This window comes from Palaemon carinicauda, chromosome 17 (assembly GCF_036898095.1).
Source record: "Palaemon carinicauda isolate YSFRI2023 chromosome 17, ASM3689809v2, whole genome shotgun sequence".
Lineage (NCBI taxonomy): Eukaryota > Metazoa > Arthropoda > Malacostraca > Decapoda > Palaemonidae > Palaemon > Palaemon carinicauda.
The window spans coordinates 34,304,932-34,322,723 of NC_090741.1; the positions used below are offsets into that span (position 1 = coordinate 34,304,932).

Here is a 17,792-nt window from a genome sequence, read left to right on the forward strand (position 1 = left end):
AAAGAAGACCCTTCTCTGTGCCCCGTGGAATGACTTAAGGCCTACCTGTTAAAGAGTCTGGTCTTCAAGGATGGATAACTTTTTAAAGGGGAAACAACAGGAACTAATCTCTCTTTGAAACAGCTAAGGTCCAAACTCACCTATTTTATCAGAAAGGCTGACCATGTTAGTGTGACATCGGGTCATGACCCAAAGAAAATATCCTCCTAAACTTTTTCCAATACATTCCCTTTGAAGGCTTACAGGGGATGGAAATCTTCAAGAGGCTCTGGAAATGTTAAACCTTTGATGAATAGTGATGTGAAAGTACAGTATGCACTCTGATAGTTCTATCAAAAACATTCAATCTCCTTTCCTTAACTCCCGAAAATCGAAGGTGTTTACATAGAAAACTTAGTGAGAATGGTAAACTTGTTTAAAATCTAAACACCTACAACTGGTCTCCAACCTCCTAACAATTTGGGGACTAGAAGTAACTTTTTGTAAAGACCATGAGATGGATTCAAGACCTCTTCCATTACAATCTTCTATAGGAGTTTTACACTTCCTACATTCAAAACCTGGGCCTTTGCTGAATTAGTTAGTTAACTTGGAAAAGATACTAGTTCTTTAAACAAGTGAGGATTGGAGGACAGAAGAATTCCATAGCCTTTACAGACCAAAGGTAGCATCAAAGGTTCGGGATGAAGACTTTCCCAAACCTCATAAAAATAGGAGTCTTATTCCTAAAGGAATCTATAAGAAAACCCCATCATAGAGATCTCCTATAAATTCTACAAGTCTTGTTGCCATCTAGCTGGAATCTTTACTAGAGGGAGATCCTGACGATCTAACACAGTTACGAAATGAATCTCTAGGAGGACATAATTAGAGAAACGTAGTTGCTACAGGTTCATAGGTAAAACAACTTTTTCTCTCTCGAGAAAATCACCTAAAAGCATTAATTTGTCTCCTGCCGTTCACTTGTCCCACCACCTTATCAATTCTAGTTAGCTATTGCTAAAACAGGACTCAGGATAAAGAAAGAAATTAAAATATGTTTCTGAGTATCAGTGACCCAACTATAGAGGAACACACTTTTTCTCTACATTAATCTCAAAATACACAAAGTCTCCTAATCTTGGAAACTCCGCCTGAAATAATTTTATCTAAGAAGTCAGATAATCTAAAATAAGAGTCAGATCCTGATGGCCTGTAAACTCCTCTTCTATTAAGGCTTGAAATAACCCACTATTATAGAATCTGCAAAAGAGAGTTTTTCAATATTAAACTTACCCGATAATCATGTAGCTGTCAACTCCGTTGCCCGACAGAATTCTACGGGAGGGATACGCCAGCTATCACTATACTAGAAGGGGGTGTACTCACCAGCGCCACCTGTGGCCAGGTACTACAGTACTTCTTGTTGACACCTCCTCAATTTTTCCTCTGTCGTGCTTCCGGCAAGACGTTCTGGGATACGCTTATGATCTTGGAGTATTGTTCACGGCTTTTGGTGAAGTATTTCTCTCAGATTTCGGCTGTCGCTATACTGGAAAACTTCTATATTAGCTTAGATAGCTTTTATTTAGTTCTGATTAATGGTTAACGATCTTTTTGCTTGATTTGGAATCCCCCTTGGCTAACTCTTTGATTCAAGATGTCTGACATTTCACAAGCCCCACCCCATAGACGATGTAGGTCTTGTAATAGGCGTATTCCGAAGGCCTCGGTAGATCCTCACACCGCTTGCTCTGACTGTAGGGAAAGACCCTGTCAGTTGGAAGATCGATGTGAGGAATGCGCCGGACTTTCGGAACTTGAATTTGTCCGATTCCTGAAATATTCAACCAAGTTAGAGAGAGAGAGAGAGTTAGGAGGAGTTCTTCTCGCTCTTCACTTTTTTCCTCACCTCATGATCCCCTACCTTTTCCTCCCCCTGTAGTGGCTACCCCCGAACCTACTATTTGCCCTCAACCTGATATGTCTGTTGTTTTGCGTGCCATTCAGGCTTTAGGTGACAAAGTGGAGTCGGTGGTTAGTGATCATAAGTCTCTTATGGCCGAAGTCAAGGAACTTAAGGTCAAAAGTGCAGTGGGAAGTAATAGTGCCAGTGCTGTGACAAGTGCTAGTGTCAGTGCAGTGCCAAGTGCTAGTGTCAGTGTCAGTGTGGTGCGTGAGGGTACTTCTGTGCGTGCCAGTCGTCCTCCCAGTCCGGGACCTCTTGCAAGCTCCCAAGCCCAGGGGAGAAGCAATGTCGAAGGGCAAAAGGGTTCGGCAGGCCTTGATCGGCGCACAGAAGTATCCTCGGTGGTTGCGGGCGTGTCTTACAGAGACCGTCACTCCCACCCGCAGACGATTGAGCCCGTCTTTTACTCGTCTGCTGAAGAATTGTCAGGGAGAAAACGCTGGACTCAGGTCTCAAGACCTCTCAAACGCAAAGTCCAGACCTCAAGAGCTCTACAACCTGGCTGCAGTCATTGGATTAGCTCTGACTCTCCGCAGTCATCAGGTGACTGCACACCTCCTAAGAGGGGTAAGGTGCTGCCGCAACAGACCTCATCTTCTGTTAAGGTTTTGCCTCAGCAGACCTTAGTGTCTGCCGACCCCAAGTTGACTTTACTGCAGTCCATGCAGTCACAGCTTGCGGTCTTAATGCGTGAGTGTCAGGCTGAGAAGGTTACACCTCCTCCTGCGATCGCTCCGCCTAACCGCAGTCCAGTCTGCCAGGCGTACGATGTTGAGGCTCCTCAGGATACCTTACCGCGTACTGAGTTGCCAGTTTCCAGCGGTGTGCAGCAACCTCCGCCTTCCTTAAGGCAACCTCAGCAATGGGAACAGGAAGCTTATGCCTTACTTCCTCCGCTTCCGCTTGCGGTTCCACCAGTGAGGCAACACTCTCTTGAGGTACGACAACCTCTTCCATCCATGAGGCAGACACCTCAGCTCTCGCTGCAGCGACCTCAACCCTCCTCAAGGCGAGAGCCTCAACACCTTAGCCTTGCGCCTCAGGAACCTCAACTTGCGAGACAAGAACTGCGTTCTGCGCAGCCGCTACCTCAACTCTCGCAGCTCACACCTCAGGAACCTCAACTCGTTCCTCAGGAACCTGCTACTGCGCATCCGCAACCCTTACAACAAGCGCAACTCTTGAGTCAAGACACTCATGCCAGGAGTCAGCCTCCTCAACCCATGCGCCTACCTTCCGCTACTCTTTTTGACCAGCCTTTGCAGCCTGAACCTCAGGTTTTAACTCATCAACAGAGACTTGAGGATGAAACCACAAGCGTTTTTGCACCCGCTTGTTCAGATTCTGCTGTTCAGCATACCACTGTTCCATTACCTCTCACTTCGCTACACTCTGGTGATGAGGTTTCTGATGAGGAAGCTGCGCACCTGGATCCCTCATCAGACGTGGAAGAATCCAAGTCTTCTCCTCCACCTATTGACTTTCGTAAGGTCCTGGCTCTTTTCAGAGAGGTATACCCGGACCATTTTGTCTCTGCTACCCCCCGCTCTCCGCCATCTGAGTTTTCGCTGGGCATGCAGCCTGTCAAGTCTACATATACTAAGCTCGTCTTTGCAAGGTCCTCTAAGAGAGCTTTAAGAATTTTAGGGGAGTGGTTGCAGTCTAAGCAGCAACTAGGGAAGACTTCCTTTATGTTCCCACCGACTAAGCTCACTTCTAAAGCGGGCGTATGGTATGCCACAGGAGAGGAACCAGGCTTGGGAGTACCTGCCTCTGCCCAGGCTGACTTCTCAAGTTTGGTCGACTCTCCTCGTAGAACAGCAATGAGGCGCTCTAAGGTTTGCTGGACCTTCTCCGATCTAGACCACTTCCTAAAGGGTGTATTTCGTGCCTTTGAGATGTTCAATTTTCTTGACTGGTGCCTGGGGGCCCTTAGCAAGAAGACCTCCCCTGCGGACAAGGACTCGGCCATGCTTTTAATGTCCTGCATGGATAAAGCTATTAGGGATGGATCTGGCGAGCTTGCTTCAATGTTTGTGTCAGGAGTTCTTAAGAAAAGGGAGCAACTTTGTACCTTCCTTTCTTCCAGCATCACACCTTGTCAAAGGTCTCAACTCCTTTTCGCTCCGCTCTCTAAGCTCTTGTTTCCCGAAGAGCTTGTCAAGGACTTGTCTGCGGCCCTGATTCAAAAGGACACTCATGATCTTGTGGCCTCTTCAGCTCGTAAGACTAAGGTTGCTCCCTCAGTCCCCAGGACTTATCGCACCACAGTGGCTGATACTCCTGCTACAAGGTTTATTCCGCCCTTTCGTGGTAGAGCCCCCAGCCGAGGAAGCTCCCGTCCAGACTCTTCCAGGAGCAAGTCTAGGAAAGGTTCCAAGACTTCAAAAGGCAAACACTGACTCTCCTCCTCTCCAGACAGCAGTAGGAGCCAGACTCAAGATCTTCTGGCAAGCCTGGGAAAAGAGAGGTGCAGACGCCCAGTCTGTCAGGTGGCTGAGGGAGGGTTACAGGATACCATTCTGCCGCAAACCCCCTCTGACCACTTCTCCCATCAACCTCTCTCCCAACTACAAGGAAAAGGACAAGAGGCTAGCGTTGCACCAGGAGGTGTCGCTCCTGTTACAGAAGAAGGCAGTGGTTATAGTCCGGGACCATCAATCCCCGGGCTTCTACAACCGTCTCTTTCTGGTGGCCAAAAAGACAGGAGGTTGGAGACCGGTGCTGGACGTCAGCGCGCTCAATGCTTATGTCACCAAGCAGACGTTCACTATGGAGACGACGAAGTCGGTCCTAGCAGCGGTCAGGCAGGAGGACTGGATGGTCTCGTTGGATCTGAAAGATGCTTACTTTCACGTTCCTATTCATCCAGACTCCCAACCTTTCCTGAGATTCGTTTTTGGAAAGGTTGTGTACCAATTCCAAGCCCTGTGTTTTGGCCTAAGCACAGCTCCTATGGTGTTTACGCATCTGATGAGGAATATTGCAAAATTCCTCCACTTATCGGACATCAGAGCCTCCCTTTATTTAGACGACTGGCTGTTGAGAGCCTCCACGAGTCGTCGCTGTCTGGAGAGTCTCAACTGGACTTTGGACTTGATCAAGGAGCTGGGTCTGTTAGTCAACTTAGAAAAGTCCCAGCTCATTCCCTCCCAATCCATTGTTTACCTGGGAATGGAGATTCGGAGTCAGGATTTTCGGGCTTTTCCATCGGCCCCAAGGATAAGCCAAGCCCTAGATTGCATCCTGAGCATGATGAAGAGGAGCAGTTGCTCGGTGAGACAGTGGATGAGTCTCACAGGGACCCTTTCATCGTTAGCCCTGTTCATCGAGCTAGGGAGACTCCACCTCCGCCCTCTCCAATTCCATCTAGCAGCTCATTGGGACAAGGATTTGACGCTCGAAGCAGTCTCTATCCCGGTCACCAAAGAGATGAAGACCACTCTCTTGTGGTGGAAGACCAATCTCCTTCTCAGGGAGGGCCTATCGTTGGCGATTCAGACCCCCAATCTTCATCTCTTCTCGGATGCATCAGACTCGGGCTGGGGCGCGACCTTGAACGGACAGGAGTGCTCGGGAACGTGGAACAAGGAACAGGAAACGCTCCACATCAACTGCAAGGAGCTACTGGCAGTTCATTTGGCCCTATTGAACTTCAAGTCCCTCCTGCTAGGCAAGGTGGTGGAGGTGAACTCCGACAACACCACAGCCTTGGCTTACATCTCCAAGCAGGGAGGGACCCATTCGAGGAGCCTGTACGAGATAGCAAGGGACCTCCTCATTTGGTCAAGAAGTCTAAACCTCACCCTAGTTACGAGGTTCATTCAGGGCAACATGAACGTCTCAGCAGATCGCCTAAGCAGAAAAGATCAGGTCATCCCCACGGAATGGACCCTTCACAAGAGCGTGTGCAACAGACTTTGGACCTTGTGGGGTCAGCCGACAATAGATCTTTTTGCCACCTCCATGACCAAGAGGCTTCCTTTGTACTGTTCCCCAGTTCCAGACCCAGCAGCAGTTCATGTGGATGCTTTTCTGCTGAATTGGTCCCATCTCGACCTTTACGCATTCCCACCGTTCAAGATCATAAACAAAGTCCTTCAGAAGTTCATCTCACACGAAGGGACACGGCTGACGCTGGTTGCTCCCCTTTGGCCTGCAAGAGAATGGTTCACAGAGGTACTACAATGGCTGGTCGACGTCCCCAGGACTCTCCCTCTAAGAGTGGACCTTCTACGTCAACCTCACGTAGACAAGTTGCACCCAAACCTCCACGCTCTTCGGCTGACTGCCTTCAGACTGTCGAAAGATTCGCTAGAGCTAGAGGCTTTTCGAAGGAGGCAGCCAGTGCGATTGCCAGAGCAAGGAGGGTATCCACTCGTAGAGTCTACCAATCCAAGTGGGAAGTCTTCCGGAGCTGGTGTAGAGCCAATGCAGTTTCCTCTACCAATACCTCTGTAACCCAAATAGCTGACTTCCTATTACATCTAAGGAATGAGAGATCCCTTTCAGCTCCTACGATTAAAGGGTACAGGAGTATGTTGGCTTCAGTTCTCCGCCACAGAGGTTTGGACCTTTCTTCCAACAAGGACCTTCAAGACATCCTTAAGTCTTTTGAGACTTCTAAAGAACGTCGTTTACCCACTCCAGGCTGGAATCTAGACGTAGTCTTAAGGTTCCTTATGTCGCCTAGGTTCGAACCTCTCCAGTCAGCTTCCTTCAAGGACCTTACCCTCAAGACTCTTTTTCTCGTCTGCCTTGCAACAGCTAAAAGAGTCAGTGAGGTTCATGCCTTCAGCAAGAACATTGGGTTCACATCCGAATCTGCGACATGTTCTTTACAGCTCGGATTCTTAGCTAAGAATGAACTTCCTTCACGTCCTTGGCCTAGATCGTTTGAAATTCCTAGCCTTTCCAACATGGTAGGTAACGAGCTAGAAAGAGTTCTTTGCCCTGTCAGAGCTCTGAAATATTATCTTAATAGGTCTAAACCTATTCGAGGACAGTCAGAAGACTTATGGTGTGCAATCAAGAAACCTTCGATGCCCATGTCCAAAAACGGGGTTTCGTATTATATAAGGCTTCTGATTAGAGAAGCCCATTCTCACTTGAAGGAGGAAGACCTTGCTTTGCTGAAGGTAAGGACCCACGAAGTGAGAGCCGTAGCCACTTCGATGGCCTTTAATAAAAACCGTTCTCTGCAGAGCATAATGGATGCAACTTATTGGAGGAGCAAGTCAGTGTTTGCATCATTTTATCTTAAAGATGTCCAGTCTCTTTACGAGAACTGCTACACCCTGGGACCATTCGTAGCAGCGAGTGCAGTAGTAGGTGAGGGCTCAGCCACTACATTCCCTTAATCCCATAACCTTTTTTAACCTTTCTCTTGAATGCTTTTATTGTTGTTTTTATGGTTGTTACGGTAGGCTAAGAAGCCTTCCGCATCCTTTTGATTTGGCGGGTGGTCAATTCATTCTTGAGAAGCGCCTGGGTTAGAGGTTGTGTAGAGGTCCTTTAGTAGGGGTTGCAGCCCTATATACTTTAGCACCTTAGAGTTGATTCAGCCTCCTAAGAGGAACGCTGCGCTCAGTAAGGAAGACGAACTTAATAAAGGCAGAGTAACGGTTCAAGTCGACTTCCTTACCAGGTACTTATTATTTCATTGTTATTTTGAGATAACTGATTATATGAAATACGGGATACTTAGCTATCCTTTAGTCATGTACACTGGTTTTCACCCACCCCCCTGGGTGTGAATCAGCTACATGATTATCGGGTAAGTTTAATATTGAAAAATGTTATTTTTATTAGTAAAATAAATTTTTGAATATACTTACCCGATAATCATGATTTAATTGACCCTCCCTTCCTCCCCATAGAGAACCAGTGGACCGAGGAAAAATTGAGGAGGTGTCAACAAGAAGTACTGTAGTACCTGGCCACAGGTGGCGCTGGTGAGTACACCCCCTTCTAGTATAGTGATAGCTGGCGTATCCCTCCCGTAGAATTCTGTCGGGCAACGGAGTTGACAGCTACATGATTATCGGGTAAGTATATCCAAAAATTTATTTTACTAATAAAAATAACATATTTCAAAAATTTTCCTCACTTCATAACCATCAAACAGCATTTCATTAGTAAACTATCTCAAAATCGGAGTAATCAGAGATTTACATTACTGACGTGTTCAGAAGTAACAAGATTAGAATCAATGGTAAGGTTAGGCAACTTATTGGTTTTATAGATCTTGGAATACCAATGTGGGATAAGATGCATTAACACTAAACAGGAACCAGAATTAGTGGCCTTTCATTGCACTTGAGATAACAATTCATCAATTCTATATATAAAAAACTGTGAAAAATAAGGCATATAAGTAGTCTTGGGGGTTGCAACTTCTAACAAATCGGAGGAGTAAGAACTTTCCTTAAGTAATTATTGGATACCTTTCAAAAATAAGTTTCCTTACCCATTGAAAAGTAGACGCCTTATCATAGTTGAATTTTTCCTCCATATCTTCATCTATCAGTTTTGATGAATTCTCTAAAAAGTTAATTACAGGTCTTCCCTTTTGTTTACATTGAACGGGAACCTTTGCACCTGTGCTAGGCAATGGACTCATTTTGGCATTTGAAGAACTTATACCTACATTCAAACTACTAGGGAAAACTTGAGATACCTGATATGCATACTGCTAGATGAATCATGATTCATATGATTAGTTTTTGATAAAACATTAAAAGATTTATTCAATATAGGAAGACATTGTTCCCCAGAACCATACAATCAATAAATGAAACAAATGGTTGCTCACAAGTACTTACGTCATTGAACAGAGGGGTACTAGGATCCAGGGCACAATTTTGGTCTTCTACCTTAAAATCCAATAGTAACAAAATGCAAACTAGATCACCGAAATGAGTGTTTTGCAGTACAAGGATCTGAATTAATTTAAGAGCACAAGGCTTGTACAGAGGCAATCGACTCTGTCATGTGTTGTGCACCATCAGAACTCTTGCTGACTGATGCACACTATAGCCACTAGGCAAAACTTGAGGAGCTACGCTAGGGTTTGAAACTGGACAGCTTCGGCTAGAATGACTGTCTTTGCCCAAAGACTCAATTGCCCTTTTTAGATTAAAAAAAATTCAACCAAAGAATAAAAGATACATTATAAAGCTTATTATTACATTACTGTTTAAACTGGAGAACTCATTAATAGCTTGAGTGATCGCCAGCATCCCCATTGTAATACAATAGCCTAGTCTTCTCTTTAATTTCCCCTGGACTAAACATTTACTTAATTCTATATTTAGAACTCTTAATCTGGCCAACTCACATCTGAACATACCTCTTCATAAGAGGTACAATGAGGACTTCACATTCCACACAACGATTATCTAAATCACAATGGTGTCTCCGCCAAGAGAGATAAAGAGAATAAGGATCATTACTGCCCAAAAATAACTCTTGATATTTTTTCACAGGAATTAATAACAAATCCAGAACACATCCCTTATAATTGCTAATACTTTAAATAACGCAACACAATCTACAAGAAGTAAACAGAGGACAATGACGACCAGAAGAATGAAAGGCAAATCATGCAAGGTGTACCCCAGACAATGTTATAGCCATTAGCCACTAGATTTTCTCAATACTGTACTAGAGCCCTGTCTATTCTGAGGAAAGAATACAGTAAACTTTTATTTTTGCCGTAAACATCAATATAAGCCAGGCTTTGAAACAGAACCAATATGAACGTTCATAAAAATAAATACTGCATGAGAAGAGCCACAAAAAGCACACTGCAAATATAAATATCCTGTGATATTGCATTTTTTCAACAGAAATTCTTTATTTAGTACATCAAAATATTGCAAGCATCAAGCTTTACTTTGCCATATCATACAGGGCAAGAAAACCTAGTAACAGCTGTAAAAGTACCAAAACAGTTAAATAATACAAACTCATATAATTCATTATATTTTATCAAAGATAATCCATATGTACAATACACTTATAAATCTGATATGTTACCAGAAAACTATGTACAGATTCAAATACTGAATAAACAATATATTCACTATTTACAAAGAAAAAAAAAAGTGTTTCATTTATAAAACAAATATGCTTAAAACAATATAAAACTGTACAATATTTGAACAAGCATTGCTTATTACATTTGGTTTAATATCTTCAAACATTATCAACAGTTATATACTCAAACGTGTTCCAGATATTCTATACAGTCAATGAGTAATATCAACAAAGTCACACTGGAAGATAAACCAACCCAAATCATGTGTATATATATATTACATGACATAAACAACAGATAAATTTATCATGGATGATTATACCTCTTCCATCACAAGCTCCAAATTTCAAATTAAAGAAGGCATGTATGTACTGTATAGTACTGTATATGTACACAAAAGTACACATATCTTATTAAATACAATTTTCCTATTCGTAGCAATCAAATGCTGACACTCTTCATAAAAAGCTAGAATAGTGTAACGGCTCTACACAAAGGTTGAAATAGGATTTCTAAATTAAGATACTTATGCATATAATAATATAATACTGTTCAGCACATATATTTCATTAGGTTTCGATCAATACATTACCTGAACAACAGATTAGTAGGAAAGTTGTGGGAAAGGAATGCTATTTAATGATGTTGCAGACAGTTGCATTGGAGTTTATTGCACTTCACCTTAAACCTTATGAAAGATATTAAGAACGGCTCTATCAAGACACTAACCAATGCTGTCTAGAACATCTATGATTAACAACAATCAAGGTAAAATCCCTCACTGATCAAAATACAGTATGTCTTTGCTACAGTCAAAATAGTTTTTCTTTTCCTTCAAAGTCACTCACGAGTTAACCAGATACTGTACTAGACTTAAGAGGCGTTACTTTGTTTTTCTAATATTTACGAAATAAAAGAAAGTACAGAGGCATAAAAAGGATGTTGATATTTCACTCGGTCAATGACTGTGACAGTCAAAAGCAATCAAATACTCTACCCAGTATTAATTAAGTGCTTGAGCCTGAGAAGAAATGACCTCCTTCATCGTAAGTGTTCTTCTCCTGTCTTTCCTCTTTTCCTCTTTATCAAAGCGTTCTTTCTCCCTTTTTAGCTCGTCCAGCAATGAGCTGGATATTGCTAGAAGGCGGTAACGCTGGCGAAGGTTGCGTGCCCGTACGTGGCTAGACGAGATCTCAACTGTGAAGCTTCCCGGGAACCATCCACGCTCCTGGTCCCGGATCCTTTCTCCTTGGTACCAGCCTGTTGAGGATATTGTGACTAAGTCATCTTTAGATTTAGCACAGAGGCAAGGTAAAGATGTAGCTTTACCTAAGCTTACTAACTGAATCTTCTTTGAGAGACTAATTATGTACGGTGCACTATCACACTTAAATTCAAAATATTTGTGAAGTTATAATTAAGCACCTGTATTCAAAATGTGTCTTTATTTCATTTAAGGAGCTGTCATTCAAACTGCCTTCAAAACATCTCTTCAAATGATTAACTTTTGAATGATTTTAAAACGAATATAAACAATCCAAGTATATATATTAGCATGAAATAAAACTACGGTATGAAATAATAAAGCATCAGTTCTGTACATCAATGAAAATTACCATATCTCCAAATGTTTGTATTCTATTACTGTATCTTCAACAGTAAATACAGTATTGTTAAAACTATTAACATATAAACAAATGCTGAAGCTACGTTATACAGTACCTACCTCCAAAATAATAATAAAAAATTGTTAATGCTATTATCTACATATTAATTAGACTAAAATAATATAAGCCATGCAACTAACTTCAAATGTACAGTATAACTAAATTCTAATGAGCTCTACATCCATGCTATCATGCACTGCTTTTAGGGAAAATAAGTAGGAAAATGTCTCTAAAGGATGCTGTTATCCTAAAAGTCTCAGCTGAAGAAGAAAGAACAGGTCTAGAAGTATTCTTTTTTTTTTTGTCATGCAATATATTTTTAAGAAAATTGCATGAAAATTTTAATGCAATATTTTCAAGATTATAATGCCAACCTTCACTAATTTACCACAGTAAATTATGCTTTAGAAGTTTAAGTGAAAATTATTCTTCTTAGCAAAATTTGAACAAAAGCTTCCCCACTTAAGTTTAATCATGGTTTCTTTAAAGCTATGATAATTTTTGAAGACTTGTGTACCCAGTTAACACATTTACTGTATCGCTTCTTTACTATCGTTAAAACTTCAGAAACAACAAATATTCTGTAGTTTGATTTGTATTTACAAATTCATGATTTAAGAATCGCATGCAGTGTATAGAGTGTCAGGTTATACCATCGGTCCCATAACGTTGGGCGTATGTACTTAGTCCTCCTCATGTGTAATCATGCAGTCATGAAGTTTACTGCCAGTCCAGAGTTATGATCTAAAAAGCTATCGTTTTCACATAACACAGTAATACATATAAAATAAGACTAACCTCGAATGTTCTGTTACCTTATCCGTTAGGGATTTCACTGTCCCATGTCCAGAAGTCATCCTAGTTACAGTTATGTGTATCCAGTCTACTTACGGGTTTGATAAACGTAAATTTAAAACAGTATACAATTACCGAACACTCCAGTAACAGACTGTCCCGTGAAGAAAGTCAATCTGATTGTAGTAAGGAACTGTTCGTTGCCTTTATCCTCACTAATAAGACAATTTCATTAACACAAACATACAGAGAACCTAAAATTCACACGATACACTTTCCCTAGGGTAAATAGGATGATAATCCAGGGTAATTACTATCTCCACAATATTTCAATACAATATACTGTAACGACCATCTTTTTAACACCTGTCACGCGGTGCTAGAGCTCATCCCTGCAATATATCAATCAAACTTTCGTGCTTCAAAACCTATTCTGTCCTAAACAGAGGACTTCATTTAGAAGCATAACTGTGCAGGACCCATAGTCTTCTGACTGATACTTACCAACTCATCTTTAGGACATCAGAGGAAGGAGCTCTTCACATTGCTGTGCTCTGAATTTCCTCCGGTATGGTCATCAAAATTACATCTTAAGTACCAGACGGTTCATCCCAACATTTTGAAAGAATCATTAGGTTAGTTTGGGTGGCAAAATAAAACAGAAAATGACAGCAAGTGAAAATGGTGGCAATGAACATATGTACTGTACTGTGATTTAGGATGCTTAAAGGGTAAAAGATTCAAATTGGACAAGAAGAACGGATGAAAATGTCGAATCCCATGATGGAGAGATTGAGAAGCCAGCTAAAATTGGGTAATTCAATAGCTAACCTGATCCCCTTTAGTATTCAACCGTAAAAGAATGAAAGTGAAACCACTGTTGCATTTGGGAGTTGAATAAAATACAATGCTATTCCCATACACAAAATATCCCAAAACTTTACGCAGTATTATGGTAGCCTAAGAGCGAATGTATTCAACTTTTTTATCTAATACTTTCAGGACAAGAATAGGAAATTGCAATTGAAATTACGAGGTGGACTAAACATAGGATATCAAATATATATGGTATAATACATTATCTACAAAAATAACTTATAAAAAATCCTATAAGAAACTAACTGTTTCAGTATACAATCTGCGCTCAATATATGACTTCCAAAACATAAAAATATTCTTTTGCACACCTTGCTTTATTGAGTGTGGGTTAGATAAAGATATAAGTATAGGGAAAAATTATCGATGTAAAATGTAGATGTTCATTAACACCAAGATATAGCTCAACTGTATTTTAACAAAAGTCAAACCAATGTTGACAATAAAATACAAAAAAATTAAGTCAGATCATTTTTATTAATCACTGGTGGTGAAAGACCCATCACCTCTATGCAAAAGCGATATCTTGCCCCTTTTGTCAACCTACAGTACTCGGTCATAACTAATAGGATCTATCGAGTGAATAAAAAGTTATATTAATCCTCTTGCCTCTTTCAAAATTCTTCAAGTTTTGGATAAATGAATAGGATTTCCCGCTCACACGTTCAATGTCCCAGATAAATGGAATAAAATATCACTCCCAAGACCCATAGTGATGACTACAAGGTAAAGAACTTTAATGGCTTCTCAACCCTCGCTAGAATAATCTATGAAACAAAAAAATAAATAAAATGTGTGTCTGTAAAGCTGCAGAATAAAAGTACCATAATGAAAGAGAAATACCGTACTTAAAAGTAAAGAAATATTTTTTTTTATCAACAAAGAACAGTTTGTGGGGAGCAAATACAGTATAAGAAACCTATATTCTGAAGGAAACAAAGAAAAATGGAAAGTAAAGTAACATGAATTATGATTAATACAGCAGAAACTCTACAGAATGGTGGGAAACATGGATGAATCCAAGTAGAGCAATAGATTTACACCAACAACCTTAAATATTGTGAGCACCCTTAGTTTGAGGTATTATCCCATAATGATGAACAACTTTTTTTACTTCACCATTACTTCCATTGGCCAACGCATTTCCGAGATTATGCAATTCTATCCATTTTGATAGAGGGGCAACATTTACAGTATATTACAAAATAATCTCATGAATTCTATTTTTAACTAGTAGTCAACTGTAGACCACTCATTCGTATTGTAATATGTGCCACTGAAATAATAATTTTTAATAATAATAGCACCCAAATAGAAAGAAACATTAGCTTCATCTGCAGCTGGTGTAAGGAATTAAAATATTAGTTGCAGGTTGTGAAATTACCCTAATGAGGAAAGTGGGCAAATTCCAAAACTTATCAAGAAAACTCTGTTAGCAACAAGATCTTATAGGGGTTAATTTCTGTAAAAATCTGTGATACAGTAATATAGGATGACAAGAATAAAAAAAAAAAATGAAATAAATACAGGGAAACTGTGTGAACAAAAACTTTTGGTGAGGACAGTCAGTGAAGACGCAGTGAAGTCTGTCGACTTTCTACCAAAACTAATCCCTTTACCAGTGCTAAAAAAAAATAAAATAATGTAATCTTGATTTTGTATCACTGACTCGTCCTGAAATCTCCAAGTGATGTCTGGCGGTCACCGTAAACTGCTACTACGCTTCCACTGTTCCAGGGTGGCTGCTAGTTAAAGCTGGGTTCATGTAAAAACCTTGAACTAGACGGAAATTATCTGCATCAGTCGTCCATCAAAATCATAATGGATTCAAGTTCAACTCATGCATATCTGGCCTTTGGAAAATGCAGCAAAGACCATGCAGGCAAGCTAAGTGTTTGTTCAAGCTTATTGGAAGCATATTTCATACTGGTACATGCATTGTAATACTTCAAAAGTACTGTATTGTATTCTATTAAGATCACTGTGACAATAAATCTTCCATTAATTAAAATCTAGCACCATAACTACATGCATGTAAATATCCCGGCCTTTATTCTTGGTACACAATTCCCAGGTACAAACATGGCAGGTAATTTTGTCTTCATATTGAAGTAATATGGTTTACAAGTACTTTCTACTTGCAAATACTTTTTTCTTCACTCACTTTTGTTTGTTGCAATGTAATATTTTTTTAGAAATATTTGATAAAGACATTGTTTACTGACTTGAGTATCAGAAATCAGACTGTAGGCCTAATCTTATCAAATCCTACAAATAAATCATCAAAATTTATCCCTTTGAAAAGTTCTTTAGTTAAGTACTGCCAGTGGTTGAGACTAGAATTAGAAATGTCAACTCTTGGTTTTTTAAAGTCTTCCCATCATTAGTAGGTAATTGTTGATCAACAGGATATAAAGGTGTCTTTCTCTTAGTAAAATGCTCAAGTCATAAGTTGCTGTCAATTTGACTTCAACCCATGCATTTATAAACATGTCATGTTACACAAGTTCTCCTAGGGCTCTCAATAATGAACCAGCTAAAGTCTTATCAATAACGCATTGTCAATACATTTTAAAGGAACAGCTATGCAGCAAAATGCTCTGAATAAGTAATCTAAGCCATGCAATGTATCATTCACAGATTTAACCTTACCGTCAGACATTTTCTTTAGCACATTGACGACGTCAGATACCTCCAACGAGAGTTCGTCTGATTCCTTTGCCACGTATGGGTGAATTGCCTGGACCTATGGAAGACATTTTCATTTTGTTTATAAGTACAGTGTACTATTTGCTGAAAACATTATCATAACGTAATACTGTAACAGAGAAAAATATAAAAGTGTATAGTACAAAATCTTCCCACAACAGGTTTCAAATTGAGCTAGTAAAACACTAGTGTCAAGTAAAAAAAGGGGAAACAATTTTCATGTACAGTACAGCAGAGAAGGTATGATCACATCAATATGCATTTATAATGAATCCAAAAGATTTTTGTAAGCTCAGCTATCAAAATTATGCCTTTAATAAGAATGTCTGTCATGGCAACTACATTTTGGACATTTGAAAACAATGCACTGATTTCATGATTCAAAACTGTATTTTGGTGGATACTGTACACCTTACTGTACTTAAAAACTTACTTGCATTCTAAATCATAAAACTATACATCATAATACATAAATATCTTTGCTAGATCACTTAATAATATTATGAATACACTTTCTGCTAGCACATACCTGCGGACAGTCCCATTCTTCATAAATTCTCTCATCGGGATTCTCCGACGTTCGCGGGGTCACAGCCTCAACCCATCTAAGTCTGTCAGACTCCATGGGACAGGAAACCACCTGTCAGCATAACATAAAAGAAATGTATATAAAAGAAAGATATGAAACATTTTAACTCCTCTCCAAGTGCAGTACTATTTGAAGTACAGTACAGCACTATATCAACATTAAAATAGAATATTAAGGCTGATATAAAATGCCTCCAGAGATCCCCAGCCAAAATCTCAAATATATAGGTATGGACTTTAAAGATTTAAAAGCTGAGAATAACAACTAAATATAGTTTAGGACATAGTAAACATACCATCATTTCTCAGAAACTGAATCCAAATTACAGATAAATTTATAAGACGGACAACGAATCCTCGGGTTTTATATTCTTTTCTATCTTACCTAACAGGTTTTTTCAACTAAAATAAAGTGAAAATGTTAAATGCACTTGGTACTTACACATGCTTTAGTGAAACTATACTGTATTCATGAATAACAGGTATTTAATGCAGCTTCTTTGCTCTAGCTATAAATAGCTGTGTACAACACAGTAGAAACCAGGAAGTATATCTAGCATAAGAAACCTAACATGGATATGTGAAAAATTACCATTTCTACTGTTTTATTCTCATGATTCTGGAGCATTGTCATGATGAGGAGGTTTTTGTGGCCGTCCAGAATGCGGCCAGGGAATTTGTCTGTAGCATCAAGCTCCAGCACTTGCACCATATTTCTTGAGCAGTAATCAAGCACCATATATTGGTCATCACTGAAACACAAATAAGGTATAAATTAGTCAAAGCAAATACTGTTATTTTAATAACAATAATAATGCCACTGCTTACCATACACCTTATGTAATAAACTGCTAACTATTACAAAGTCATCACATCAACCATTACACTTTCAAATGTATTGTTTTAAGTGTCTGACATACTATGTTAAATAGCTATCAAACTACAATACAATTTTTTTATTTTCATTTCTCTTTTCCAAATTTTTTCCATCATGCATGAAGTAATGCTTAAGGTCACATGTACTGTATAAGTATTACTCTTCAATATGGCATAATAATTCTACTAAAAACCAAGTTTCATGCCGGTAACCATTACTAATAATTGAACTCACTCTTGTGTTAAACATAAGTATCAACTTTACAAAAGATGATAATTCAATTGAGGTTAT

The 17,792-nt window shown here is 39.7% G+C and overlaps 1 protein-coding gene across 3 annotated transcripts in view; it reads right to left on the minus strand.

Annotated features, from left to right (window-relative positions):
- Positions 1-9,921: 9,921 nt before the first annotated feature.
- Positions 9,922-17,792, minus strand: part of Exn (Ephexin) — a 222,187-nt gene continuing 214,316 nt past the window's right edge. For 2 of the 3 annotated variants that reach the window (XM_068390827.1, XM_068390826.1), the window contains 4 exons: positions 17,217-17,376; positions 16,566-16,676; positions 15,980-16,073; positions 9,922-11,249 (listed from right to left, as the gene is read on the minus strand). In XM_068390827.1, the coding sequence (XP_068246928.1) occupies positions 10,993-11,249; positions 15,980-16,073; positions 16,566-16,676; positions 17,217-17,376 (622 nt within the window). In that variant the 3' untranslated portion in view covers positions 9,922-10,992. Of the gene's footprint in view, positions 11,250-12,955; positions 13,041-15,979; positions 16,074-16,565; positions 16,677-17,216; positions 17,377-17,792 lie in introns of all 3 variants that reach the window. The other variant, XM_068390828.1, reaches the window with a different exon arrangement.